This window comes from Eretmochelys imbricata, chromosome 10 (assembly GCF_965152235.1).
Source record: "Eretmochelys imbricata isolate rEreImb1 chromosome 10, rEreImb1.hap1, whole genome shotgun sequence".
In the NCBI taxonomy this organism is placed as follows: domain Eukaryota; kingdom Metazoa; phylum Chordata; order Testudines; family Cheloniidae; genus Eretmochelys; species Eretmochelys imbricata.
In genome coordinates, this window is record NC_135581.1 from 76824047 (window position 1) to 76850208 (window position 26162).

At 44.7% G+C, this 26162-nt stretch overlaps 1 protein-coding gene across 1 annotated transcript in view; it reads right to left on the reverse strand.

Moving 5' to 3' along the window:
- The window catches only part of ADAMTS17 (ADAM metallopeptidase with thrombospondin type 1 motif 17), a 251846-nt gene that overhangs the window by 208726 nt on the left and 16958 nt on the right, over positions 1-26162 (reverse strand). The window contains exon 4 of the mRNA XM_077828766.1: positions 8325-8497. Within this exon, the coding sequence (XP_077684892.1) occupies positions 8325-8497 (173 nt within the window). The remainder of the gene's footprint in view (positions 1-8324; positions 8498-26162) is intronic.

The following is a 26162-nucleotide window of genomic DNA, read 5'->3' on the forward strand; positions in this document are numbered from 1 at the left end:
ACTTGCTCCTTCAGTTCAGTTTTCTAGGGTAACACGGAATGCTAGGAAGATGTTTGAATGTTGCTGGCAGACTATGATTTGCAATGAGAGTAATCTGGTGAGGAGTCTATTGAAGGATCACATATACCCAGTTACTCAACCCAGAAGTATTACAAGTGGGTCTCAAGATGGTGAGCTGGATTATCAGGATTCAGGAGCAGCCAGAAAATATTTCACTTGGGCTTCTTTGCCTTAAGGCAACATCCTAAAATACATAGTGCACTCAGTGGACATGGCACAACCAAGTAATGTTCTGTGATGGAGACCTTGTCATTGCACTTAGGGCAACTTTTGAAGCTGCTGGATTGTTTGCTGCTCCCCCAAAACTTTATTTAAAGTGCACACACTGGTTAAAAAAAAATTCTCAACAGCACTAAGAACTATGGATAGATCTATCCTCTGTAAAGAAAACCAACCCTAGCTAAAACACAGTAAGAACCTGTCCCAAATCATAGGCCAGAAGGGACCACAGCAGGAGTCAGACCTGGCCCTAAATGAGGTTGCTGTGACACGTAGTACCAATTTCCTTGGCATACTTTGGGTATCCAATCCCAGATGCTTTATGATAATGAGTTAAATATAGGTACTCCACAGTGACCAAGCTGGCCTATGAGGTAGCCAACATGTAGTCAACTTGGGCAAGTTAACCCATGTCCCCAAGTAAAGAATCCCATGGAATCCAAGTTTCTGTTTAAAATAAAATAATTAAAGTATCTAGGCCTTCCCTATGGCAAGCATCGCCTCTGCCTTCTTCACCCAGCCTTGAGGGAACCACCATTAAAAAGCAGCAGCAAAGATGTTAACTCACCGTGTCTCACAACAGGACCCAACAGCTTTAAGTGAGAGGGTGGAGATCATTACAGTTGGGATATTGGGTTTCCCAGAGTGGAGATTCCTGAGTTTTCTCAGGGTGAGGACCACATGTGTTAACACAGAGACTGACTCATGGGAACCTCCCTTCCCATTTGCGAAAACCCAGACCATCCTCCCTCCCACTTGCGACTGCCTCCCACCCCCGAGGCCACTTCATCCATTCCTGGCCTGGAAAAGTAAGAACGTTTCCTGTATTTTTAGTGTCTTTTAATAAAATCAGGCAGTTTGGAACAAGGAGAGCCAACACCATGTAACCTGCCAGCTTTCTGCAGACCACCAGCAACTGTTCCATGGACCAAAGTTTAAGAACCACCAGTCTAGGCTTTAACCATATAATTTCTGTCTCCAATTACAGAACTGCAAATACAGGGGGCGGGGAGCACAGGAAGACATGGTTACAGCAGCAGGGAGGGTTCTCAATCAATGCCTTGAGGGCAAGTGATGAGAAGAGACCACAAGACTGGCTAAAGGTCATGCCCATCCTCTGGCCCTGCTAATGGTGCCCCCTTTAGACAGAGAACAAGCGACCAATCTGCTCTTTGCACTCTCTTGACTTACGCTCTGTGAGGAGTCATCAAAAGCACATAGGGAAGGGGGACAGTAGAAGGGGAAGCAGGTACGGAAACAAAGGAGGAACAGAGGAAAAGCAAGAGAGGAACAAAAGAATGAGACTTATGTCTCAAAGAAGTTGCTCCTTAAAGCAAATTACCTATTCAGAGTGTTGCCGCAACGTTCCCCCCGCCCTCCTTACATATCAGCAACACTTCAAGGCTGGACCCTCAACCAGAGAATCGTGCGTGTGTGTGTCTCTCTCTCCCCCCTCATCCCCCCCCCCCACTTTCGCTGTATTTCTTTGAAGGTAACATGAATGTCACATGGAGTAAACGCCTGTTTCGACCAATTTGTCCTGGCCTGCCCTCTCGTGCACAGAACACAGCCCAGACAGGCTGAACTTAGACTGAGAGGAACCAAACTCCACCAGAGCTCCCCTGGCTGGAGGTGCAGGGATAGAGGAGCGTGCACGCATGCATGAGATCGTTTGTTGTAGGTTCTGGACTTTACGAAGCCCAAGGATGGGTCATGTGGCTTTTTTTAAAGCCCTGCACGCAAACAGCAGCTCCTGCATAGCGTTGGCTGTCAGATCACATTTATGAGTGAGAGTGTTAGCCAGGTTACCAAGGTTTTCCCTTCCTTGTTTTGAAAAGTACCATGGGATCTCTTAACTCCCACCTAAAACTGAGCTTACAAACTACACTATTAAACATTAAAAAAAAGAAAAAAAAAAAAAAGAGAGAGAGAGAGATTCAACACTCTGCAAGGTTGACTTGACGTAAAGCTTTCTCAGAGATGTGGGAGGATGTTCTTCCAGCCATCAGGGAAAAGGAACCTACAGACAACGGTGATGTATTTATACTCATTCCCTTCGTGTCCCCAGCCCCCACCCCAAAGCTCCAGATCGTGATCTTAAGGACATGTGCAAGGTGGTCGAGTAGCCATGAGAACTCCTGAGTCTACATATTCCAGCCAAAGGGCACAAAGATAGAGATCTGCATTTATGGTCTGTATCTCTGAAGAAACAATGTATAGTATTTTATTTTATTTTACGACTGCAAACGCATCTCAAAGAGAAATGCCAGAATGAACTGTGCACTTCAGAGTGCAAAAGAACACTACAGAGAGTAAACCAGTTTTATTCCTAAAGGCCAACATAAAAACTTCTCCTCTTAATAACATTCAAGGAATCATTAACTTCATGTTACTGCTTGCTGCTTCAAGAGGCTTTTACATTAATCAAATGGCTTAGCAACAGCTGCAGGAGAATTAAGAATACACACTACAATACTTATCCAGGCTGTATTCTGCCTCAAAGAGGGGCAAGTTCAAAACCAAACTGCAATCAACATTCTATCTAAATCCAAAAATGCACTTTCATTTTTTAATCTAAGTATGTCTTCAGGTTTATGAAGCCAGAAGATTACAGAACAAAAGTGCCTATTTAAATTATCATGCTATGGTTTTGGAAACCCTGACAGCTCTCTGCCCACCGAGCGAGAAATGCTTACAGAATCAGTTTGAATTGTTTGCTCTTACAGTACGTTCTGGAAAACTGTCAGAAGCCATCAGAACACCTCAGTATAAGTGTTACTAGTTGAATAAAGTTACAGCTTCCAATTTTAGGTTTTAAACTAATAAATACCAACAAGATACCCCCAATACAAAAAAATAAATAAATCTGCGTTTAGCCAATAAACAGCGGAAAAACATGAGAAATGGTTACTTGTATCGAAGGATTTGTCTACATGGAGCTGTCATGCAGGCTATGGGGGTGTGATTTCTAAAGGGCACTAAAATGTTGTGCATTAATTGGTCTGTGAAGACCCTGCTAGTGTGCACTAACAGTTCCATAGTGTGCTTTAATGTAGTGATGTTTCTAACATTATATACTGCACTAATGAGTAATATATGACTAATATATATTATAGCACTAATGACCTGCCTGCAAAATGGCCACTGCTGTAAGCAGACTCCTAGAAACATAGAGGAATAACAAGAAAACAAAATCAGAGTCTCATAGCTACAGAAACAGATATGAAACTGAATCTAGAGGGAACTTTTTTTATGAAGCGAGTACAACACAGCACTTTACAAGTCCACAGACAAATCTACAAACAAGCAAAGGATCTAAGGAGCTTCCACGCTAATGGAGAAACATGCAAGATCAGATTAAACAAAAACGGGAGCAGATAGTGATGGACTGGCCGCACGGATGAGCTAAAGAAGTGCATTTTAAAGTGGGGATTTGAAGAAAGAAAGGCAGGACACTTGACTTTTGGGAAGACAGAGCATAGCGAGTGTGAAGCTGAGAGCAGAAGAGGGAGACATGGCAGTTAAGTCAGAGAATGCAAAGGGGAAAACAGGAGGCAATAAGAGCAGAAAAGCAGCATTGTGCAAAGTCTTCAGGCCAAGGGGCTTTAATTTGATATGGAAAAGGAAGAAAGCAGTGAAGAGATTCATGAGCATTAGCAAAGGAAGATAAATGTAGCATCAGCAATCTTGATAACAATAGAAGTGGAGGTGGCAAGGGGACATTTTTTAGGAAGATCACATATAGGCAGAAACATAGGTCTTAATATAGTCAGTCACTAATGAAATGGGTCAGTTATACATCCATCGATCCTAAATAATTTAAGTCTTTCTAGGATTGGCTTGCTGGGGAGCCTCAGGTTTTCCCCCTTACAATTCTGCTGACATTTTCATGTATCCATGTCCCCTACACCATCCAATTTCAAAAATTCATTATGTACTTCAGGGCTGCATGTTTAGATGGTGGCATCCAACACCTACTTTATTGACTGGCTCATTTTTTAACCCTATCATGAAGCAATTTGGACTCTCCTATTGGTGAGGAAGATGCTGCCATACCTTTTGAGAAAATAAAGAAAGAGTTCATTACAAGAGCAGCAACTTAAAAAACTTAACGCAAAGGTCTGGAGCTACTTTGGCTCCTAGTGATGTATTAAAAGAGCACCTTGAATGGAAAATCCTCCATGGTTTTGGAAAAGGCTGTTTTACAACTTCTACTATTGATTTATTTAATAGACAAGCTTGTGCCTCTAGAAGGGCATCTAGAATAATAATAAAATAATAATAAATAATAACTCCCTCATCTTTAAACAAATATATTGTCTGTTCAGAGTGCAGGATCAGAGAGTGCCATTAAAAACAGAGAATTCGCTGTACATCATCCAGAGTGTGTGTGTCATTGCAGAAGGGTTTTGCTTTCATAGATGTTTATATTTTTTTAAGATTCTTATTTACCAGCTGGGGCAATAAAATAGTATTTTGTAATGCTGACTCTTTTCCCCAGAAACGCTTGTATCACTAATAGATATTAAATACTTTGAAGCAGATCACTTGATTTAAATAGAACATGCATTAATAAGCCCTTTTAATGCTTATTTTGTGGTTTGACAGTAAGCGTAATGGCTTACAGCGACAAGTTAAATTAATAACCCCTGACCAGTAATGTCTTATTTGCTCAAATAAAAGCTTCAATGCCAAAATTAACATTCTGGTTTCTGTTAGAGGCAGCTTATCATTCTGCAGTACAACTGAACCAGCAGAGTCTAGATACTATGGGCAAATCCTATCCCCTGACCAATACCCAGAGAGCCCAACAGGCCACAGAAGTGGGATACAGGGACCCTGAGCACTGCAGCCAATGAGCAGGGATCCATATGGACATCTTCCACCCTATTTATCTAGGAAAATATCTGGCTCCCATTTTCCACAGAAACATGCCACAAACCCCTGTGAGGCTGGGCAGTGCTATTTTACAGATGGGGAACTGAGTCACTTAGCGACTCACCCAAGGTCACACAGGAAGTTGGCAGTAGACCCTGGAATTCAACCCAGGTCCCCTGAGTGACAGTCCAGTGCCTTAGTCACATGACCACCCTTTCATCTCTCTCTCTCCCCCCCGAGATGACATTCTGGCCCCAATGAAGGTCATAGCAAACTCCCATTGACTACAGGGGGACCAGGATTTCACCCCTGCATTTTTAATGAATGAGATTCAAGCAAGCTGATCCACCAATCAACACCCTATGAGCTGATGTTACAAAGAGGCTCTGCTTCTACTCCTCTCCTCGGACAGAGAAAAAAACCTCATGGAAGTCATCTATGTACAACTCGTTTATTTAGGATGTGTTGAGTGCTGGATGATAAAGAGAACATGATGATGCATAACCAGAATAATCACACCCGGGCAATGTAAAGGTATAGGTTTGCCTCAAACAAAAAGCAGCTTGAAAAAACAGATCTGTTCAGAGAAACATATTTTCTACCCACCCCTTGCAAAGCTTGCGGGAGGAATTCAGGGTAGGGGAGATATGGCATTGTGAAGAATAACCTTTCTGTGCTCCAAACTGAACACATCCTGAAATGCAACAATGCCATTTCATAATGAAGGGATGGTAAAGAGAACAGATCTGTTGAAAGAGCGCATTTTCTATGAACCAAGCCAAATAAAGAGACACACAATGAAGCCTTGTTCAGTGAATATTCTCACAACATGCTAGAAGGTGAAATAATAATCAAAAAATCAGCTTGTTAAAGGAATAGATCAGTTAAATTCCCCGGGGGCTCAACCAGCCAAAGATTTCATAACACAATGGGGCCCCATTGAATCGGCACCTGTTAAAGGAACAACAGACCTGTTTAGAAAAAGGCCATTGCTGTGCAGTGAAGTTATGCACGGAGATGTGCCTCATTCAGCTCTTCATTTGTTGGATTAGGTCTCGTGGATTACAGTCAAGATTTTGTTTTCATTTTTTTCCTGCCAGTTTGGTGCTCAGGAGAGGTGACAGACTGACAGCCCAAGAGGATAAAGTCTTATCTTCTAGCTACAGAGCTGAGACAGCACAAGCATGATGAGTGCAAGGTCCTATCACCCACTGCTTCCTTGTTCACGTCTCCATCCTGATCTGGAAGGACCCCTGCCACCTGTGAGTGAGCAATTCAGTGTCCACATCCATTGCAGCCACTGACTCTTGGAAACAAAACAGCACCAGCCGTGAGGGGTTTTGCAAATATCTATTCGCTGAGATTCTTCAGCCACCAGAACAATTAGCAACTCTGAGTCACCAAATAGCCATACTTGATATGAATTAGCAACTTAGAGGTGAAAGTCTCTCTCCCCAATTCCTATTCCCGGCACAATTAGTAGCTTGTTCTTGAAGTATAACTCCATCAGCTATGATGTGTTACCACATCTATCTAGAACAATCCCATGGGGTTTGGCTGGATGCTGCCTCAAGCCTTGTTGCGATTTGCAACAAGGTCACCAGACTTTTTGGTGGTAGAGGAGGCAGACAGTGTCATTTAAAAAAAAAATCAAATGTATGAGATAAAATGTGTGTCTCTAAAAGGCCAGATCCTTGACTCGTGTAGCTCCATTGCCTTCAACTGTACTATTCCAATTTACCACTCCACTTTTCAAAGACAGATGCTCCCTGGAAATCTTTAGGAACCCAGGAAGTGCCATGGCAAATCAGATCAGACGTCTATCTATGGCCAGTACCAGACAAGTCAGAACATGGCAGAAAACCCCCATAATGGACAATTATGGAATAATCTGCCCCAAGTGGAAAATTCCATTTCCAGTTGGGTTATTTTCATGTTTTTTCTTTATATAGGAGTCCAAGACCCAAATTTCCAATTTGGATCCAAACTTCTCCATCATTAGGATCCTGGAATTTAACAAAATATAGGAGATCTACACAATTTAGTTCCAGAGTCAAACTCCCCAAAAGTCTGGATCTGGGATTTTGGTTCAGGCTCCATCTCAAGTCCTCTTACCGCATTCCTCCTACTAAACAGACATCAGCATAGAAACAGCTTCTTAAAAACTCCCCTACTCCTTGTTTCAACAACTAAAGTCAGAAGCTTCCTTTTTAGACAACAAGGCAACGAGTTGCTGCGAAAAGGGACTAGGACTTCAGCTGGGGAAGTCGCCAGTAGCAAAACAACTCCGATGAAAGTATCTTTGCTAACGGTTTTAAGGAAAAATACCCTTAGTTATAAAAGGATGAAGGAAGAGAAATGCACAATACATGATAAGCACAACGTTCTCACAAAAGAAAAGGGTGCAGAATTTTCCAAGCTCTTAAGGGAAAACATTTTCAATGTGCATGTCAAATGAGATCACTGAGCGGTGCCCAAGTGAGAGCATTCCAATACTTTTATCACAAGTAGAAAGTTATGTCACATCCCTGCCCAGCTGTACTTTGTGGGTGTTCTATACATTTATATGCACAATTATGAGCAACTCAGCTTGATTTAAGAGGGTTTTTGCAAGTGACTCAGATGTGAAATTCACAAAGGAAAACAAAGCGGGGTGCCAAAGCTGAAAGCACAAACAAGACAACTTGTAATCACCACAGACCCACCCAGGAACCAGCAAATTATCCCAGTTACTGTTTAGAAAATAAAAGCACTTCGGGAAGCAATATTCGAACACATTACAAATCTGTGTGGGAACACAGCTGTTGAGAAGACCGTTATTAGATCCCATAGATGGAGACCCCGGACTTGGGAGCAGAGAACGAGGTTTCCCTGGAAGAGAACAGTTCAACCAGAACTAGGATCTCAAACCAGTTTGATTTCCATAGGGCCAAGGAGGTTCAGATCTGAATCTCCAGATATACAATCACCCCTACAGCTCAGACCAGACCTAAACACAGAAAAGGGGATGTTTTCCCAGACCTAGCTCAGATACTCTCAAAAGTTCACCAGTGACAAATTCAGACTGGAGATCTGGTTCAGCCATCAGCCTCAAATGGAACCCCACCCTCAGCACATTGTGGATCAGAACACTTGAGTCATCCTCCAAGAATGAAGTGAATACATACCATGTTCATAACTGTGAGGATGAACCTTTGGGCTGCCTCAGCACCATGGTATTGCACCATATCAGCATCAGCCACTACCAGGGTTTCTACTGTATACTCATTGGTGAGTCGGATGGCATTTCTTCGCTCTCTCCAGTCATTCGCTGGTTTCACCTTCTTTTGTCTCTTCTTTTCTAGAAAATAAAGTATATATTAAAGGCTCCTCTAGCTCTAGCAGGATGATCACAGTAACATATACTGTACTGTAGCCGAGACTTCCCTCCAAATTCAGCCTGCCATGACCTTTAATTAAATTAAGTTTCCATTATAGATACATGCATAACTGTGTGAGTGCATTCATATCAAACCATGAAAATCTATAAAAAGAGAGAAGGGAAAAGAAGATGGATGTACTGTAAAAGAGTGAATTAAAAAGAAAAGCAGAAAGTAGAGAACAAGTTGCAGTTGAATCAGAAAAGGAATCGCACTGTTGCAAGAACAACAGAAACTGAAAATCCTGCTACTAAACAAAAGCACCTGCACATTTTAATGGAACAAAACGATCGTCACGGAAAGTCTGCTGAGGAAAGGTCACGTACGCCAGATTCAGAAAGGGGATAGTACTGTGGCAACATTAGACAAGTTTGAACGATGGAATGACTGCTGGACGACAATTTGGGGAATTTTCTCCGTCTTCTACCCTCTGAAGGTTTTGTTTTAGCCAAAGAACTTATAAGAAATTCCTGTGGCTGGTACTACGATTGGTGCACTTTAACATCTACTGTCGTGCACATTTTTATTTAGCCACTGGAGCAGTTTACCAAAAGATGGGAGAGATTCTCCATCACTTGGGGTCATTTTTTCCTTTTAGAAAAAAACATGAGTTGCCGAGCTAGAAATCACTGGGTGAAATCTATGGCCTGAAAATATGCACGAGGCTAGGCTAGATGAGCATAATGGTCCCTTTTGGCCTAAAATTCTATGGACCTACAAAAACCAGAACCGTTTTTAGGGAGTCCAGAAATGAAGCAATTGTCAGCTACTATATAAGGAAAAATAAATACTAGATGGTGTGAATTTAATCACTTCAGTGAGGAAATTAAAGCAAAGGCCAATGACAAATACATTAATAAAACTGCCCCTTTCAAAGGTGAGAAAATGGAATACATTTCACAGCTCGGGGAGAGATGTGTAAAGCATCTGACGAATGAGTAAGGGACAAGCTAGGCACAGATGTGACATTAAAGCTATGCTCCTCGTTACAGTCATAAAGTGGATTCAAGTTTTCAGTTGTAAAATGAAAAAAGCAAATCAGTATCCAGAACCAATTTATTCTGCAATACGTAAGATACCAAATCCCTGTATTCACTGAAAGTATTAGCTCTTGTGCTTATCACTAAGGGTGAAAAATATCATAGTAAAGATTCTGGAACCCTTGCTCATGTGAGTACTTCCACTGAAATCATGGCACTACTTGTGGAATATGGGCACAATCCATGGAGTAAAGTTCCCCCATCAGGGTGGAAGAATCTGCCCTGCGTTCCCATATAAAGCGATGATATAGTACAGGTCCTATCTGACAACAAAAAGAAAAGGAGGACTTGTGGCACCTTAGAGACTAACCAATTTATTTGAGCATGAGCTTTCGTGAGCTACAGCTCCGATGAAGTGAGCTGTAGCTCACGAAAGCTCATGCTCAAATAAATTGGTTAGTCTCTAAGGTGCCACAAGTCCTCCTTTTCTTTTTGCGAATACAGACTAACACGGCTGGTACTCTGAAACTCTGACAACAAAGTGGACCTAATTTTATTTCATGCTGCAAATAAATCAAAGAGCAAGGGCATTCTAAAAAACACACAGTCTTGCTTTCCAAAGCAGAAAGTTTTACTGTTTAGTTGTTGAGAGAAACAGATTTCTTCTGAGCACCTTCTATTGTGGGACTTGCCTGGGAAACAAACGTTTTGCAATGTGAAGATCCCGGTTTACAATGTTTATTCTATTATGCTGGTTTTCCAGAGTCTGTTTACTAGCTCTCTTACATAACTCAGCTTGAATTGCCCTACATTACCAGTCTGGTAAATATGCTAGCATCCAGATTGTCCGTTTCCCCTCAATGAATCTGTTTTATTCAGGGGGCCAGAAGCCAATGGTTGTTAAGCTTCCTCATGCCCACCTGAAACTGACACCATCACTTCTGTTCATTCATACGTTCATTCCATCTCGTCAATGCACACATTCACACATGTTCATCCCAGCCTCGCTCACAGTTGTCTGGCAGTCATTCCAGCACTGCTCTGCGCAGGCTTTTGTCCCTTAGGCATCAACTGTCAGCACTTGGTGCATTTTTTTAAACTGAGAAAACAGCCATGATGTTCCTTTTTTTTTTTTTTAAACGCATTTTGGAAATACCCTGTTGCAGATAACAAGATAGACAGGAGCCTCTGTGTAAGCCAGAAGGGTTAATTATGTCTCAAGGTGCCCACAAATAATGAGGATCTACACGCTGCTACAGGAGAGGAAAACAAGGAGGAAAACAAGCCCATCCGGAGGTTTGTAGTACCAAAGACTGCATGGCAGTTACAGAAAACCATGTAGTCATTACAAAGCTGCCCGCAGAGGAGGAGAGCTGTACATTCTTGAGTGCCTGTGAAACGAAATAAAATGGACTGACTGAATATTAGAAAGTAGGAGAGCTGAGCACACCTTCAACTTGCCAGCAATGAAAGGGAGATGACTCCACTCAACTTCAGTGAATAAACTTGTGTGTTCTCTCTGTCCATCCACAGAGTCACTCGCCCTGAGCTGCAGCACCTTAATAGTGATCACATAAATATGTACGCTGGGCTGCAGGAGATTCATTCCATTGAAAACATTTCCATGTGATAGCTGGCGTTTCCGAACCTCCTCCTGGTGAGTGGCATCTTACTGGAAAGTGACAGCATTTCAATAGAACTGAAGTCCTTGTAATTCCCTAATGAACTCAGGGACAGATCTTCCCTGTCTCAGGCTGTGTGAGGCTGACGGACACCAGTTAAAAATCTGGCCCTAAGCCTTTATGATATTTATATCAATGATATAAATGATACCTTATATCATTTTTCATTTCCCCCTTCTCAAATTAAAAACACTCATTTTGAAGTGTGTTATGAATATAATCACACAGCAGTGTGGGCCAGTGTCAAATGCAAGAACGTTTTTACAGTTGCCATAAAATGCAGCAGAAGCCAACACAGACTGCAGGAAGGATATGCAGTGCATTGGATTAGATTCATGCATTTTAAAGCCAAAAGAAATCATGATCACCTAGTCTGGTGGCCTGCATAGCACAGGGCCAAAGATCCTCACCCAGTAATTTCTGCATCAAGCATTAAGTGAACAGAAGGTTTCTGCAATAAAACTGGATTTAATACAACACTTGGAAATTCCTTCATGCTGATGCAATGAGCCAGTTATAAGCAACTTTGTGTTTCAGGGAATCACGTAAGGTAAGAAAGATCTTTCTGGAGGTCTATGGAATTAAAAAACTTCCCAAACACAGAGCTGAGAAAATGAGGGGCTCATGTTTCACACAGTGCAAGACAGGGCATAGGAGATAAAGAATGAAATCCAGATCATCTATGTACACCTGGAAGCTACCTGTCTGGACAGCAGACACCTTTCAGCACAAATACAGTATGTGCATGGGGAATGCCTGACATTTAAAAAGGCACCACAGCTAATTGAAAAGGATTTGGGTAATGTCCACCAACTTTCTTCTGCCCTGCCTTTGGAAAGGCTCAAACCTTTCTCTTGCCATTATAGATTGTCTCTACATCAATGTTTCCCCCCGAATCAGCAAGCCAATAGTAAAAGTTCGTTGCTTCACAGAGTAAGCTAAGAACTAATCTCCTCCCACTGCAATCCCTAAGCAAGTACACTTTTATATTACAGAGACAGAGAAAAGCCTCTTGGTGAAAGTACATCTCCAGAGTCACCTAGCTGGCACAGAGGGCACAATTCCTTGCACCAGCCTTGACACTATGCTGAGGTGGGGATTTAGAAGAGAGTCTCTCTGTTGCCCTTCCTCAAGGTTTCTGCTGTGAAGAAGCAGTTTCAAGTTGCACCAGTGGAGGCTGCTGAAGAGATGCTGAAACAGCACACGTGCTGGCCATGCCCCTTTCCAGCCAGTACCACCCACTTTTCCTGTCGCACTGGTCTCCTGTGCTCTTTTCCCCGTACACGTCTTGCAGATCTGAGCCAGAAATGACAAAATATTGTCTAGCAGCCAGGTAGGGAAAATGCAGAGCTGGCAGCCCTCTTGGGTCCCAAAGATTTTCAGACTACCCACTACAGCTGGTGGGAAGAAATCGGACAGCCTGGCTATGCAGGGCAATCCTCAGCATCCCCAGACAAGCGGAACAAATCTTGCGTGCAGAGAGCTGGCATTCATCCCAGCTGGCATTCTGAGGCCCTTCGCATCCAATGCCCACTTGTTCTTTGCTGGTGACACAACTATGATGCGGCTTTTGTGGAATTTTTAAATGTTCCTTCAAGAGCTTTCCGACACACTTTGCTATTACTAAAGCCCTTCCTTTTTTAGGTGGTCATTCTTGCCTCTTAACCCAAAGTGACTGCTATTAAATAGGGGCGGGACTGGACTTGAGTCAAGAAGTCTGAACGTGGCAATGACTGAGCTGTGAAAAATGCCTAAGCGAAAGGACAATGAAGTCAGAGCACTCACGGTGTTCACTCAGCTTTCTCACTCTTGGTGGAAAAGAAGCCAGTCCTGGGTCAAGGGGAAACGACGCCCACTGCATTAGAGCACAACCTGGGCTCTGGAGAGCGAGGCTGGTGTCCAGGGTGCATGCTACAGTCACCTGAGAGTCACCTGCTCTGCTGCCCATCTGTCCTTCAGCGGTAGGTTTATAAACTGGCTAGGGTTTGTAGACTCCACTTGCCGCATTCTTGTATAAGGTTGTGAAACTGCAGCTGTGCAAAAATTTGACCAATGTGTTTCCGGGAGGTGGGGGTGGGCAGTCCTGCAAACCTTTGGGAAGTCTCGATTTGCACAGAATCGACACTCCTCTCCCGGAAGTTCACTTGGGTTGGCCAAATTTAACAAGGTTTCCATCCACAACCTCAAATCCCTCATCACCTCTCCCTCCGCTCACCTTGAAACTCAGCTGACCTCACATAAGTTTGGGAATCTGGGATCTTAAGCTCTTACACTCACCAAGAACTTCCAATGCGAAATATATTAGGGGAAACAGAGGAATCAATGTCAATCCACAAAGAGCTTTGATGGTCAATGGACAACTTAGAGCGATACCCTAAATTAGGGTAAAGCTAAACAACATAAACTGCTTTGCTCAAAGTTCTCTTTGATCTGTACGATATTCATCGCTATACAAATGCCTTCTCCACCAGCTGGCTGAGGAAATTATATTCGCATTCCCAGACTCACACAGGGCCACAGCTCCAAACTGAACTCTCACCGGACGCCCCTGCTTCGACACAAGCAACCACTTTTACCTGCATAATCGAGACAAGCCAGCATCTGTACGTTGAACTGGGGCAGTTAGATGTACAACTACCCCATGTGAATGCAAACTGAGTGCACAAACCAACTGTCCTGGATACAAACAGCTTAAAAGTGGGGACAAAAAGATTAGAGACCACAGCTGAAAATCCACCCACAAATTTGTGTGTCTTGTACCCAATATAACTGGGATAACTTGACAGAGGTAACAAAAAACCCCACACTGAAACAGGCTAGAGCAGAGGGGCCTTGCCGTCGTCCTATCTGAGGTATGAACCTTGAGTGGATGATCATTCCATGAGCACATGAAATCCCAAACTAAAATAAACATCAGCCATTCAAACAGACTAAATGCCTAGTAGAATCTTTATTTGAACAAACGGTTCTTACAAGTTTTGTGGTGCCCAGGTTACGTGTTAGCGTGACTGCACTGGGGGCATCCCCACCGCTGGGCCTCACCCCTTTCGGCACTCATGTATGTTGCTGTAGCGAAAACTACATAATTTGGTGACCTTTCCATGACAGATCATTTAAAAAGTGGGATACCAAAAGAATGGAAATCCAACTATTCCTTTAAAAGAGGATCAATTCTGAATTTAACACAATAGACACAGTGAAGTTATTTTTCAGGGCCATTCTCAGGTAGTCTAGTCCAAAACTTTACATTAAGTGAAAGTTTTCAGAATCAAATAATAGTAAAAAAAAAATAAAAATCCATTAAATAGTTTTTGAAAACCATGTACCTACACAAAGGCAGGGGCAAGAGGGAGTTTGTTTGGGTTTTACCTTCCCGGGTGGCGTTTGCAACCCAGATAGTAAAACTTCTGCTGTGCTTGAGGGCCAGGAGGTGAGGTTAACTAGAAACAAAAGGGAAACTTGCATGTCTGGGTTCACGTCCCAAGAAGAGGGAAAAGCGAAAGCTAAACAAAGTAGACGCGTGTTCCATTGTTAGACTGAATAATCCTATGGGGCTGCCAGAAACACCGCACAGGCGGGTTGTTTATTTAAAGATACATTGATTTAACCTGAGCGTGTTTCTCTTGCATCTTTCACTCTTGGTTTAGTTTCCAGGGAATAGCAGCTCTCAAATTGTTGACTGAACAGCATCTTTGAAAAAAGCCCGACAGCTCAATAACACTGAGGTGAATGCACAAACGTCACGTGAACCAATGCCCTGTTTGCTAAACCCGGGTATCTAACTGCTGGCATTTATAAGGGAGAGAGATTCAGAGATGCTATGGATTCACTAAGCCCCCGGCTTAGGTTTCCAAAGAACTTGCCTCAGTTGGCAGAGCATTCCCTGAATGCGTTACCAGGCTGAATGGGATGCAGTACACATGTCACTCTAAAGAAGGCATCACAGGAAGGCTGTTACAGAGGTGTGAATTCCAATTTCACTGCAGATGTTCCATCACACACTGGATCTGATCCAAAGGTCATGGATGTCAATGGAACAATTCCCACTGCTTCCCCTGGGCTTTCTATCAGGCCCTCTGCATGTCAGCTACCTTGAAGCTGCAGGTTTCACATACACAGGAACAGAGTTAGAGTTCTTTTTTCTTCAAAACCACAGCAATCCTGAAGAAAAAAGCACATTAACTCCAGAGATTTTCCTCACTGCTCCACTCCTGACAAGTGCTTCCTTGGCACCCTTCCTCCAGCTGGAAAGGAAGCTCAGTAACTCTTTCTGGACCTACTCCATGTACTGAGACAGGGCCGCCCCCTCACCCAGAACTGAAGGGCCACCCCCACAACCGTGGAACCACTGAATCCAAGCCACTACTGAAATCTTGGGGCAACAAATGAAAAAACAGGAACAGGAGTAAGGGGCAAAGGCTGAAAATCAGGGAACTGTAAGGGGACGCTGAGCAGAGACCCGACAGGAGGTCCGAGGTAACAGGTGGGCCTGACGAGGAGGTACAAGGGATCGCAGGCCTCGATCTCATGCCCACGGGTACCCAGGCAGCGTTCTGACCACGGCCGTCACCCAGCAGCTCACCTGAACCAGTGGAGAAGTAAGCCAGCGAAGCTCTAGCTTGCAAAGGGCCCCACCCACAAAGCTCCTGACTGGGGGAGACGTCCAGTCACACCGGCTGGTTTGGACGCTCCACTTAAACCAAAAAGAGGCGCAGGAAGATGTCTGAGCAACTAGGTGAAACCCTGCCTGGGTGGGACTGTGGATGCTGCCTACTTACCTGACTCTTGAGCCCTGCCTCCCTTCCTGGTTCCTGTCCTACTTATCCCAGGCCTCCATCTGTTCCCAGTTCCTGCCGTGCTCCAGGTCCCTGCTCCAACACCCTACCCCGACTCCAGCTTCGGCTCTGACCTTCGGCTCGTCCCCTGACTCTGACCCCGGCTCTGGTTCTAGGCTCCTGACTAACCACTAGGCCTGACCACCAACCGCCTGTCCTTAAAGGAGGCCTTGCAACTCTGTGGGACCATGGATGGGGGGTGTGTGTACATGGAGGAGCTGCAAGGAAAATGCAGCCAGCACCTCAGTGGAAGGTTCTGGAGGAGCCGTAAGAGGGGATGCTACCTGATGAACTTTACATAGACACACGCCCGGGCCACCCTCCCGCTGCAGAAAGCGGACATTAACAGCGATTCAGAAAAAACCCTCAGACACTGCTGTAGGAGCTGGCAGACCCCATGCTCACCTCCCACTGGAAGACCGAGTCCTCGTCACCTCTGCCATGCACACACTCGGCACAAACTGCCCCACGCACTGGGATCGGAAGCCTGCTTTCAAACCTTGGGTCTGGCCGGCTGACGCTTCGCAGAGTCACATGGCTCGCTGCAGCCAAGGTGAGTTTTAACGATCATCCTTCATCAATATCATTTCCAGTGCATCGTTCCCCACGCAAACTAAAGAGTTTGTTGGTTGTGTTGTGCCTGGAGTCCCCTCTGCTAGTGCAGAAGGCAGCAGAAAAAGGAAATTCCCCCTGGGTAATGGACACGCAATGCAGGTCAAGCTGATCACCCTACCCCACTCCCACCTGTTACCTCTCCTGTTTGTGAAAGGATAGGGCTAAGGAGGGTGGGGAAAAACACAGCACCTCCACAACTCTCAGCTTTAATTCTGCTCTCTGTCACAGGTCTGGTGCCAGCTGATTTGTGTATTCACGCTTGGCAGAGTAAGCAATTTATTCTTCAGAGTGTCACACAGCCTCAACTCTTGTTGACTGCAATGGCAACTAAGGGCACTCAGGAATTTGCAGGATTAGGCCCTAGGAGAATAGATCACTACATCTCCCCCACCAAAACAATCAAAGCTATTACTTTTCTTTATACAGCAATTTTCAGCAGAAATCACTTCACAAAAGTATCCTCATTTGTACAGCACTTTGGGGGATACACGTCACTTCACTGGCTACTGACTGAGGGGGAACACAGCAGCACTCAAGAGTTTGTGACAGGAAGTAATGGACTCTGCAACCTAACTTAAAGACGTAAAAGAAATTTTCTTGAGACTCATTACCCAAGTTGGAACGTGGCCAGAACACCAAAGTTAACACCCTTACTCTTGTCAAAATGCCGTTGATCTTCAGCAACATGTGATCAGGACCTCATGACTCATCTAAAGGACCGCACTTCGGTGAGCACAATGTTCCCTAATATCTTATTGGATCAATGGTCTGACAGAGGCTTGGAGGAAAGGCTGCCAAAGCCTGAATTACTGTCACCACTTCTTCCTATACCACCAAGGTTTTCTTTGGAGGTCTCGATCCAACAAGAAACACAGCCCACAGTCAGGGGAGACGTATTCAAATTAATACAGAGCAGCAGCATAGTCTAGTGGACAACTATTCCTGGCTCTGCCACTGGCCTGCTGAGTGACCTGGGGGAAGTCATTTTGCGTCTCTGTGCCTCGGTTTCCCCTCCCACTCGTCAACTGTGCTATCTAATTGGATTGTAAATTGTTTGGGGGCAGAGGTGGCGCTGGTCACTGCACAGACATGCAGTAAGAGACAATCTTGGCTGGAGCCTTTTGGGAGCTAGTAGAACACAAAAAAAAACAAAGTTCAATCCGCTCGGAGCGTACAGCCTATGAAACATCAAACCTAGACATCTGACACGTGAAGAATTTAGTTCAATAATAAAAACCAAACAATATACTTGCACAGGCCTTTAGAGCAAAGGATCTCAAAGTGCTTAACCAATATTAACATGCCATGAAAAATTACCACAAAAATGACATTACGGGGGTCCAGGTTTATTTTGTCTTAGTGAGTCTTCAGCAAACGTGCTGAGTTTACAAAGAGCCTTTTTGCAAATGTCAGCCCGACAAACTCAGCCTGAGCTCTTACAGCTGACCTATTATCACTCCTGGTGGGGCTGAGAGAGCCAGAAGAGGGCTACACATCTATAACTGAGGGCAGAGTCTGGTCCCCTTGACTGCAACTCTGCCACCCTGCTATCTCCCCTGGAGCTGCAGCGATATAACTGAAAGCCCTGCACGTGAAACGTAACACCTCTTCTGCGCAAGCCAGAAGTGAATCCCCATAACTGTGCTGGCTCTGGAGCACTAGCGTAATCGTTATTTTTAATCCCTAATGTAAGCAGATATGTAGGATTACACAGGCAGCAGATCTGCTGAGAAAGAAGCTGCCAATTTATGAAGCCACTTTCCAGAGCCAATTTAAGCTTCACAACACCCCTGCCAGCTCAGTATTATTAGCCCCATTTTACAAATACAGAAATTGGGCCTCAAAGAGAGAGGTTAAGCTCCAAATTTTCAAAATGGCCTTTGATTCCAAGTGCCTGTTTTACAATGCCCAATATTAGACACTGAGGGGGCCCAGCACCTATAACTCCAAACGACAAAGAAAGCTGCAGCTGTTAAGATCCTCTGGGGAGGAGGGGGAAAAGTCACCTCAGAGGTGTTCTAGAGTTGGCCACTCCAAAATAGAGGTGCCCAAGATGAGTCCAAGTGATCTGCTGAAGATCATGAGTCAATGGCCTAGCTGAGACTAGAATCCAGGAGAATCCTGATTCCCAGTCCCTGGCTCTATTCCCTAGGTGCGATGCTTTTGTTATGGTGATGTAGAGATTAACAGAATCTTCCTTCAACTAAAATGCTAAGCGATATCTAGTAGTTTCCTACAATCCACCTGACTGCCCTCCTCTTCAGAGGGACAATAGGAGGAACAGGAGCATCCTGAAATAAAGGACTATGTCACCCAACTTTTTAGCTCATTAGCACCTGCCCGTTTAAATTTTGTTAAGCTACAAAGGAATCTCACGGTAATTTTTACTAGGAGTAGAACAAGGTTATAGAAGAGCTCTACTTTGACCAGATCCCCAGCAGGTGGGAAAGAATCTACACAGTGCTTATATTTGGATGTCATCTGTTTGCTTCTCTTTTGCACTTGTCCAGTGAGGGACAAGAATGCAGGGCCACTCCCTGCTCTGCATTATAACTGCTGTACATGTGCTCGGAGTTTCACACAACATGGATCAGCACTGTAGTCACCTACACCACAGCTAATGGAAAAGAAACACACTCAAACCAGTGGTGGAATGGTCCTAAGACCAATACTTACCAACAAGAAGGGGTCTCTGACTTGAAGTTAGTTCAGCTCCAGAATTGCTATTCAGAAAGCTAGGGCCCTGAAGAACTCGCTAGAGCTATCCACCAGGTTTGCAGGATCTGGTTAGTGCTAATGTAAATGCTTTTAATGCCTGCAAACATTTAATTAAATTAAACCTTCAGCGCTACTTAGCGTTGAAATCTTCTTTTTAATATTTCAGCAGAGGCTTCCTAATATGGGCTAACACAGGTTGCATTACATCTCTCTATTTTTAGTGCACTTGGTTTTTTGGCCATAACAACTGCTATTTCAGACCAAGTCAAACTTGCAGAGAAAACACAGCTAAGAGACACTGATTAAAGATGGGGAAATTCATCATGTGACTAACGTATACCTGTTTGAGGACAATGTTCCACACATTTGATACCTGAAGACTAGCACCTATTTAAACTAGTACCACCGCTGTTCAATTGGACTGCAAGAAACTGAAAGTGGGAAGAAACCCCATTGTTATTTTGTGAATAAAAATATGTTGATTTTCTTTGTTTTTCCTCTATTTGCTGTTCTCCATGCAGCACATTTGTGGGCATTACATGAAATCTGTGGTTCATTTAAGCTGAACAATGAGTTTTAAGACAGACTTGCATTTAGGAGTAATTTATGGGGTCTGTGTCAGAAGCATTAAATAATAACCTTTCATCCAAAGACAATCTGCTCTCTTTCATGCTCCTGGGCTGTATTTTATATCAAGTCCCTTCGACGTAGAGAGACCTTAATACATCACCAGAGACCTTTGGAAAAGTTATCAGGGAACTTTACATTTCCCGAAGAAACAGAACATTTTATGAGCTGGTTAAGAGAGACTGCTTTGCTTTCATAAATGTGGTTAGATTCTATCTTTTTAACATGGATTTTTCCCGTCCCTCCAAGAAACCTTGAGAAAATCCTTTCCCATGCACTGGATTGTTGATGGCATATGAAATATGCCAAATACATTGAGCCAGGGTTTCAGCTAGTCTAAATCGGTGTGGTGTTACTGAAGTTAATGGCATAGGCCTATTTCCACCAGCTTAGGATCTGGCTCATTATATGTAATGTGTTATGTTTGTGGCCCCCTCTCTAATAACTGTAATGAGACTATAAATAATATTAAAATAACATCTAGCACAAGCCTAATTTCTATATTGCCATTTGACGGTTCAACAAGGCTTCATACAATACCTAATGGCTGATATGAAAGGGTAACTTTTTCAAAAGCTCCAAGAGCTGAAGAAGCAAAATCCTGCAGAAATGTGGCACGTAGGCTCCGAAATACAACTGATTTTTCAAGGAGTCTAAGAACTTGTCTACACAGTGAGGTCTACTAGTACGCGAAGCCATACTACCGGACTTTCACTGTATCGTAGCACTATCCACGAGGGACGGTTACTACAGGGCACACTGTAGAATTGCTGGCTTGCTACACTGTAACTCACCATGTAGACAAGCCATAGGCACCCGAGTGTCTTTCACTTTTGAAAACAGGACTTCGGTGCTTTTGAAAATTTGATGCAAAGGCTAATTTTGATCCGGTGACACCACTGGGTAGCTACATTTGGGGGTGTTGAAAGAGGCAGGCAGAAATGTCATTGCACTTTTGTCCTGTATTTCAACAGGACAGTCACTGCTTAAGCCGACTGGCTTTCCCATGCTGACGGCCACAAACCTCATGAACCGGAACTTTAGGGAAAGGCAAACAATGACAGAACAGACGGGTTACAGGCTAGACAGCTGAGATCATGACATATTGCATCCATCAGAACCATCTCTCTGCTGTGTTGCGGTTTTCCGGTTTGGAGGCTGTTATCCACCGTTGCCATAGACGTAAGCTCTTTAGCCCAGAAACCATCTTTTCATTATTATCATGCCTACCACAATAGGGCCCAGAACCTGATTGTATCACACTAGCAGTTACAAGCCCCAAATTATTAACATTAATAAGCAAGCTGTTAAGAAAATGGCTCAACCATCTGGTGCCGCCCACTAGAGGGTGCCCCGCACCCTGGTGTAGCGATGACAGCATAGATCAGGGCATTATAACAAGGTTTTGCTCCATACATGAATTCTGCATCTAACCCCTATACAATTAGGCCCAGGGTAAGAAGATGTTTCCATCTACGGTGTACAACATTAGATTAACTTTCTACATAGAGGGCCAAATTACTCCCCAGCATAGGAAAAGCCAGGAGAGCCAGTGGCAAAGGGAGGGGGAACCTGCACAAGATTTCCTCTTGTAGACTGTTCCCTTATCATCTCAGAGGAAGATGGATCGAAGAGCTGCCCACCAACCCAATGGATCCTAGGGGAGAAAGGGAATCAGTGGGAGCCCACGGCACTCTGCAGCATCTCTGACCCTTGTCATTGGGAGCATAGCGCCAGTGGACCCACTTCTAAAGGGGAAGTCCCACAAAGGCCATGGAAAATAAAGCCCGAGAATATATTACCTTTCCACCATGAGCATCACAGGGCTGGTGAAGGGGGATTATTGGTCCCCCCTAGCTCTACCCCTTCCTCTCCCTGGCTTGCATGATGCCCATTCCTTGTCCACTACATAGCCCTGCATGGGGTCTGGGGTGGGTGGGGAATGGAGATGCTGCTGGGGGCGTCACTAAGCCCCCACTCTTGTTCAGGATGAGGTGTTCCATGCATAAATCTTGGGGGCCATGATTAGCCCAACACTTTGGGCATAGGGAGTACGGTGGATGACATAGGAATGCATGGGCATCTATTTACTCATGTGCACGCTTTCCTACCTATGTAGTAGATGCTCTAGACAAGCCACGTTAAGAACACAGGGCACATGCATACTGCCAATGCAGCATCAACATGGGCCAGTATTCAGACTGGCCATTGTCCCTTCCACGTGTTATTCCAGGAGTAATTTGGCTCCCGGTGCCTCTCAGAAGAGGAACATTGGTCAGCTGTGCAGTGTAACCTGTGGGAGCGTCACTGACACCAGCTGGACTAAAGGTGACATTTTAGTGTTCAATGACAACCCTTACAAAGTCCCCAGGGAGCAGTCCAGCTCAGTTTCCTTCTCCCCCTTGCACAGATCCTCAGGCAAAGGATGACGCATTTGCTGTTTGGGAGGCAAAGGACAGTGCCTTTGGGAAGGTTGGGTTCCACACAGGTGAACCCCCAGATGGGGCATTTTTGCTTTCCCTTTCTTCTACATTAATTTATTTTGCTTTCTTCTTATACGCACTCCCCGTCCCCCAGGAGCCATTCCACCAGCTCACGTGTCTTTACAGGTGAGTACATTAACACATTACAGGCCCATTGCAGCCAGTGGGAATCCTTCCACTGGCATCTACTTGCACTGGTTACAGTCCTGTGGACCCACGTGTATGATCAGTCATTCATACCTCCTAACAGTCCCGGGTTTCGTGGGACTATCCTGCTCTGACCCCCGAAACCGCCTGACCCAGTTGAAATGGCTCCTGTCCCACAGGGCTGGCTGGGCTCGGCTCCCTGCTCCAGGTGTTGCAACCTTGCCCCTGGTGCGCAAGGTCACAGCGCTGCTCAGGTTTAGCCCTAGCCCCCACTAACAGGAGGGCAGCTGGGCTAAATTTGAGTGAGTGGTGCTTGAATATGTGCCCCAGACTGCAGTGCCACTCACTCAAATTTAGCCCAGCCGACCCTCCAGCCTGGGGTGTGGAGGCCGGGCCAAACCTCAATGGCATTACAATGTGACCCCGTGCCAGGTAGCAAAGCCTGGCTCCAGGAGACAAGCCCAGCCAGCCCCAGGAGACAGGAGCCGCCGCTATGGGGTGAGCATAGAGCAATTTCACTCTGCCATTCCGCCTCAGGCCTCCCTCCTGGGGGGCAGCACCTGACCCCCCCTCCCCCAAGACCTCCCATTCCCTGGGAGCAGGACCCATCCCGCTTTACCCTTTGGAAACGTTGAGAGGTAGAATCAGTGCTATTTAAAACCTTATCATCTGAAGCTTTACTTATTTTTTTACACCCCCTCCCCTCCCAAAAAAAAAAAAAAATCTAAAGTGGCGCTAGTTCACTTTACTGTCCACCGAGTTACAAAGGTTCGGAAGGAAAAACTAAAAAAAAGAGCAGCTTTGATAAGTTCTAAGAACACACAAAAAACAACTAAGAATTGGTAAATATTCAAAAACATGGCACTCCCAGAGCTTAAAAACAATAAACCCTTTAATTCATATTTACACATGCGTGAGTGTTGGTATGTATACACAATATATAGTTCCACACTATGTGAGTATATATAAAATGTATAGTGTCTAAACATATTTCTTAAACACTTGCAGTCTCTGACCGTGCTTGCCAAATTTCAGCCTGTGTCATATTTGACAGCCAAGTTACAAGCAAACTGGGGTCCCTAATGGAAATCTGGACAGTTCCTTAGTTCCAGTTCTTAGTAATGAGGTCTTTTATTCCCATGAGAAAGCTTGGAAGCAAGCCGCTCACATATCCTTTCCATGCCGTTTCACTAGGAACGGACCTCGGTGTGGCAGAGAGGATTATTTTTTTTTTCTGTTTCTAAACTCCTTGTGCACAAAAGTTAATCCAAACCAGACAGAAGTCAATTAGGTCATTAGTGTGCTAAGCCTATTAACAACCATGACTTACATTTCTTTCCTGCAACAATGAAAAACATTCAGGAGTTTGCTTTTTAGCAGGAAGGCCCATGAGCAATTCCCTTATTTTCTGACATTCAACTTGTGGCAGTGGCTGCTTGAACCAGTAGAAGATTCCTACATTGTACATTTGAGCTGCACGTCCACCTGGCAGGTTTGCAAACTCAGTCCCGTAATGTGGAACACAAGATGAACCTTGCCAGAGCGGAAGGACAGTCTTGTGGTCAACGTCCAGGACTGGGATTCAAGAGGTTGGGGCTGTTCCCAGCTGTCACAGACTCCCTGGGTGACCTGGGGCAGGTCACCTAGGATCAGATCCGAAGCCCATTAAGTCAATGGGAGACTTTCCATCAACTTCAACAGGTTTGGATCAGGCTCTTAATCTCCCTCATGGGGTTGACACCAACCTACCTCACCGGAACGTTGTGAGGGTAGATTCGCAAAGGTCTGCAAGGTGCTCAGATACGATGGTACTGATCACCGTCAAAAGGCTGTAAATAAACAAGGAGCCCAGTATTGCAAAGTTCTGCGCTCCCTGGACTCCAATGGAGCAAATGAGCGAAGGGAGCGCTGCACCATGCAGAACTGGCTTTAATTTTGCAGTGGCAGCCCACTGTGTCTCAGTGGACTAGAAGAACGAAGGTGTAGCTGACTAATGAGTTGTAATGTGCAACACCGCACGCACACAGGCTGTTTTCCTGACAAGCACAGTTTAAACTATGGATGATCATATTTTATACTGTGTTAGTAAATACTGTATTTGCTGTAAGTAATAGAGATGCAGTAACTATAGCACGTAGCTGTCAAATCTTTTCTGGAAAGCCTGAGAGGTCCAAAATGTTGCATGTGCAAGAGCAACCTCTGGCATGAGACATGTCAGCCTCACTAGGGATGATCCCAAGCTGCCAAATTCCGATCCAGATCTTGCTCTCCCCACAGTTCAGGAGGTTTGGAGCCAGGGTTTTGGGGTCTGAACCCATCACAACAACCGCCGCTGGTGAGGTAAGAGCTCAGTTCTGTACAACACACGAGAGAAAACAGGGTCTCTGCTTTAAACCACGTTCTGTCAACAATCAGCAACCAGTACTGACCAGACAATCCAAATTAATGAGCTAAGGTCCAAAGGTTAAATCCCCAAACGCGGCATCCTTTAACAAGAGGATATGCAAACTTTCTGAGGCCCTCTGTCCACCTCACTACAATCCTTCCAGCTCCTCAAGTCTAACCGCAGCTGCCTTTCCTACAGCCTACTGGTTTCAATATTAGTGACCTTCATGGCTGCCACCTCCCTGAATGTCCCATAGCAGCTCCAGCTCCTGATCTTCTCTACTCTGCCCAGAGTACCTGATCAACCCTACTCCTGAGCACCTCAACTCCCACGTCTACTGCTTCCCTGACTGCCCCACAGCAACATAGCGTCAGAGAGTGAACGCAGCATGAGCAGTTGTCTGCCACTGCTCCACCCAGCACAGAGTTCACCCAGTACAAGAAGTGGGGATCAGGAATGATGGGGAGCAGGGGAAGAGGTAAGGGGAACAAAACATGTAGGAACATAGTGCCGCTCATGAAATGAGACCGGGCTTGGCAGAGTATGTAAGAAATCTGTGCGTTCAGCCTTCTAGGACAGATCCCCAGCTAGTGTAAATGGACAGAGCTCCACTGAAGTCCATGCTACATCAGTTTACACTCGCTGAAGATCTGGCCCTAGGTCTTAAAACTGGGAGGAGCCAGGACATGGTCACTAAACATTCATACATCTTCTTGGAATCTCTGAGGGTATTTTAATATCACCAGCTGTTTTCTTATTAACATCCAACAAAAAATAGAACAGCGGGGGGGAGGGGTAAGACGGGCAGTGGGAACAGCTGCATTTATTCAATGTTTTCACTACAGCTGCTACATACTGAAAGGCTGAGAAGATTTGCAGGGGCTCATAGGCACAAAACTCTCCAAGTGGATACACTTACCCAAGCTTTTGGCTTTTATTCCTCTGGGGTGACTGAAGAGGTGAAAAAGGGGTAGGAGGAAAGAGCGGGGGGGGGGATATCAATAGGCAGAGAAATGTTAACTAAGAACACAAGTGCCACTGATTAAATGAGATTCTTGCTCTCTCTTATCCCAGTGGAGAACCTGGGGTTTGTTGCTTATATAATTACATCCT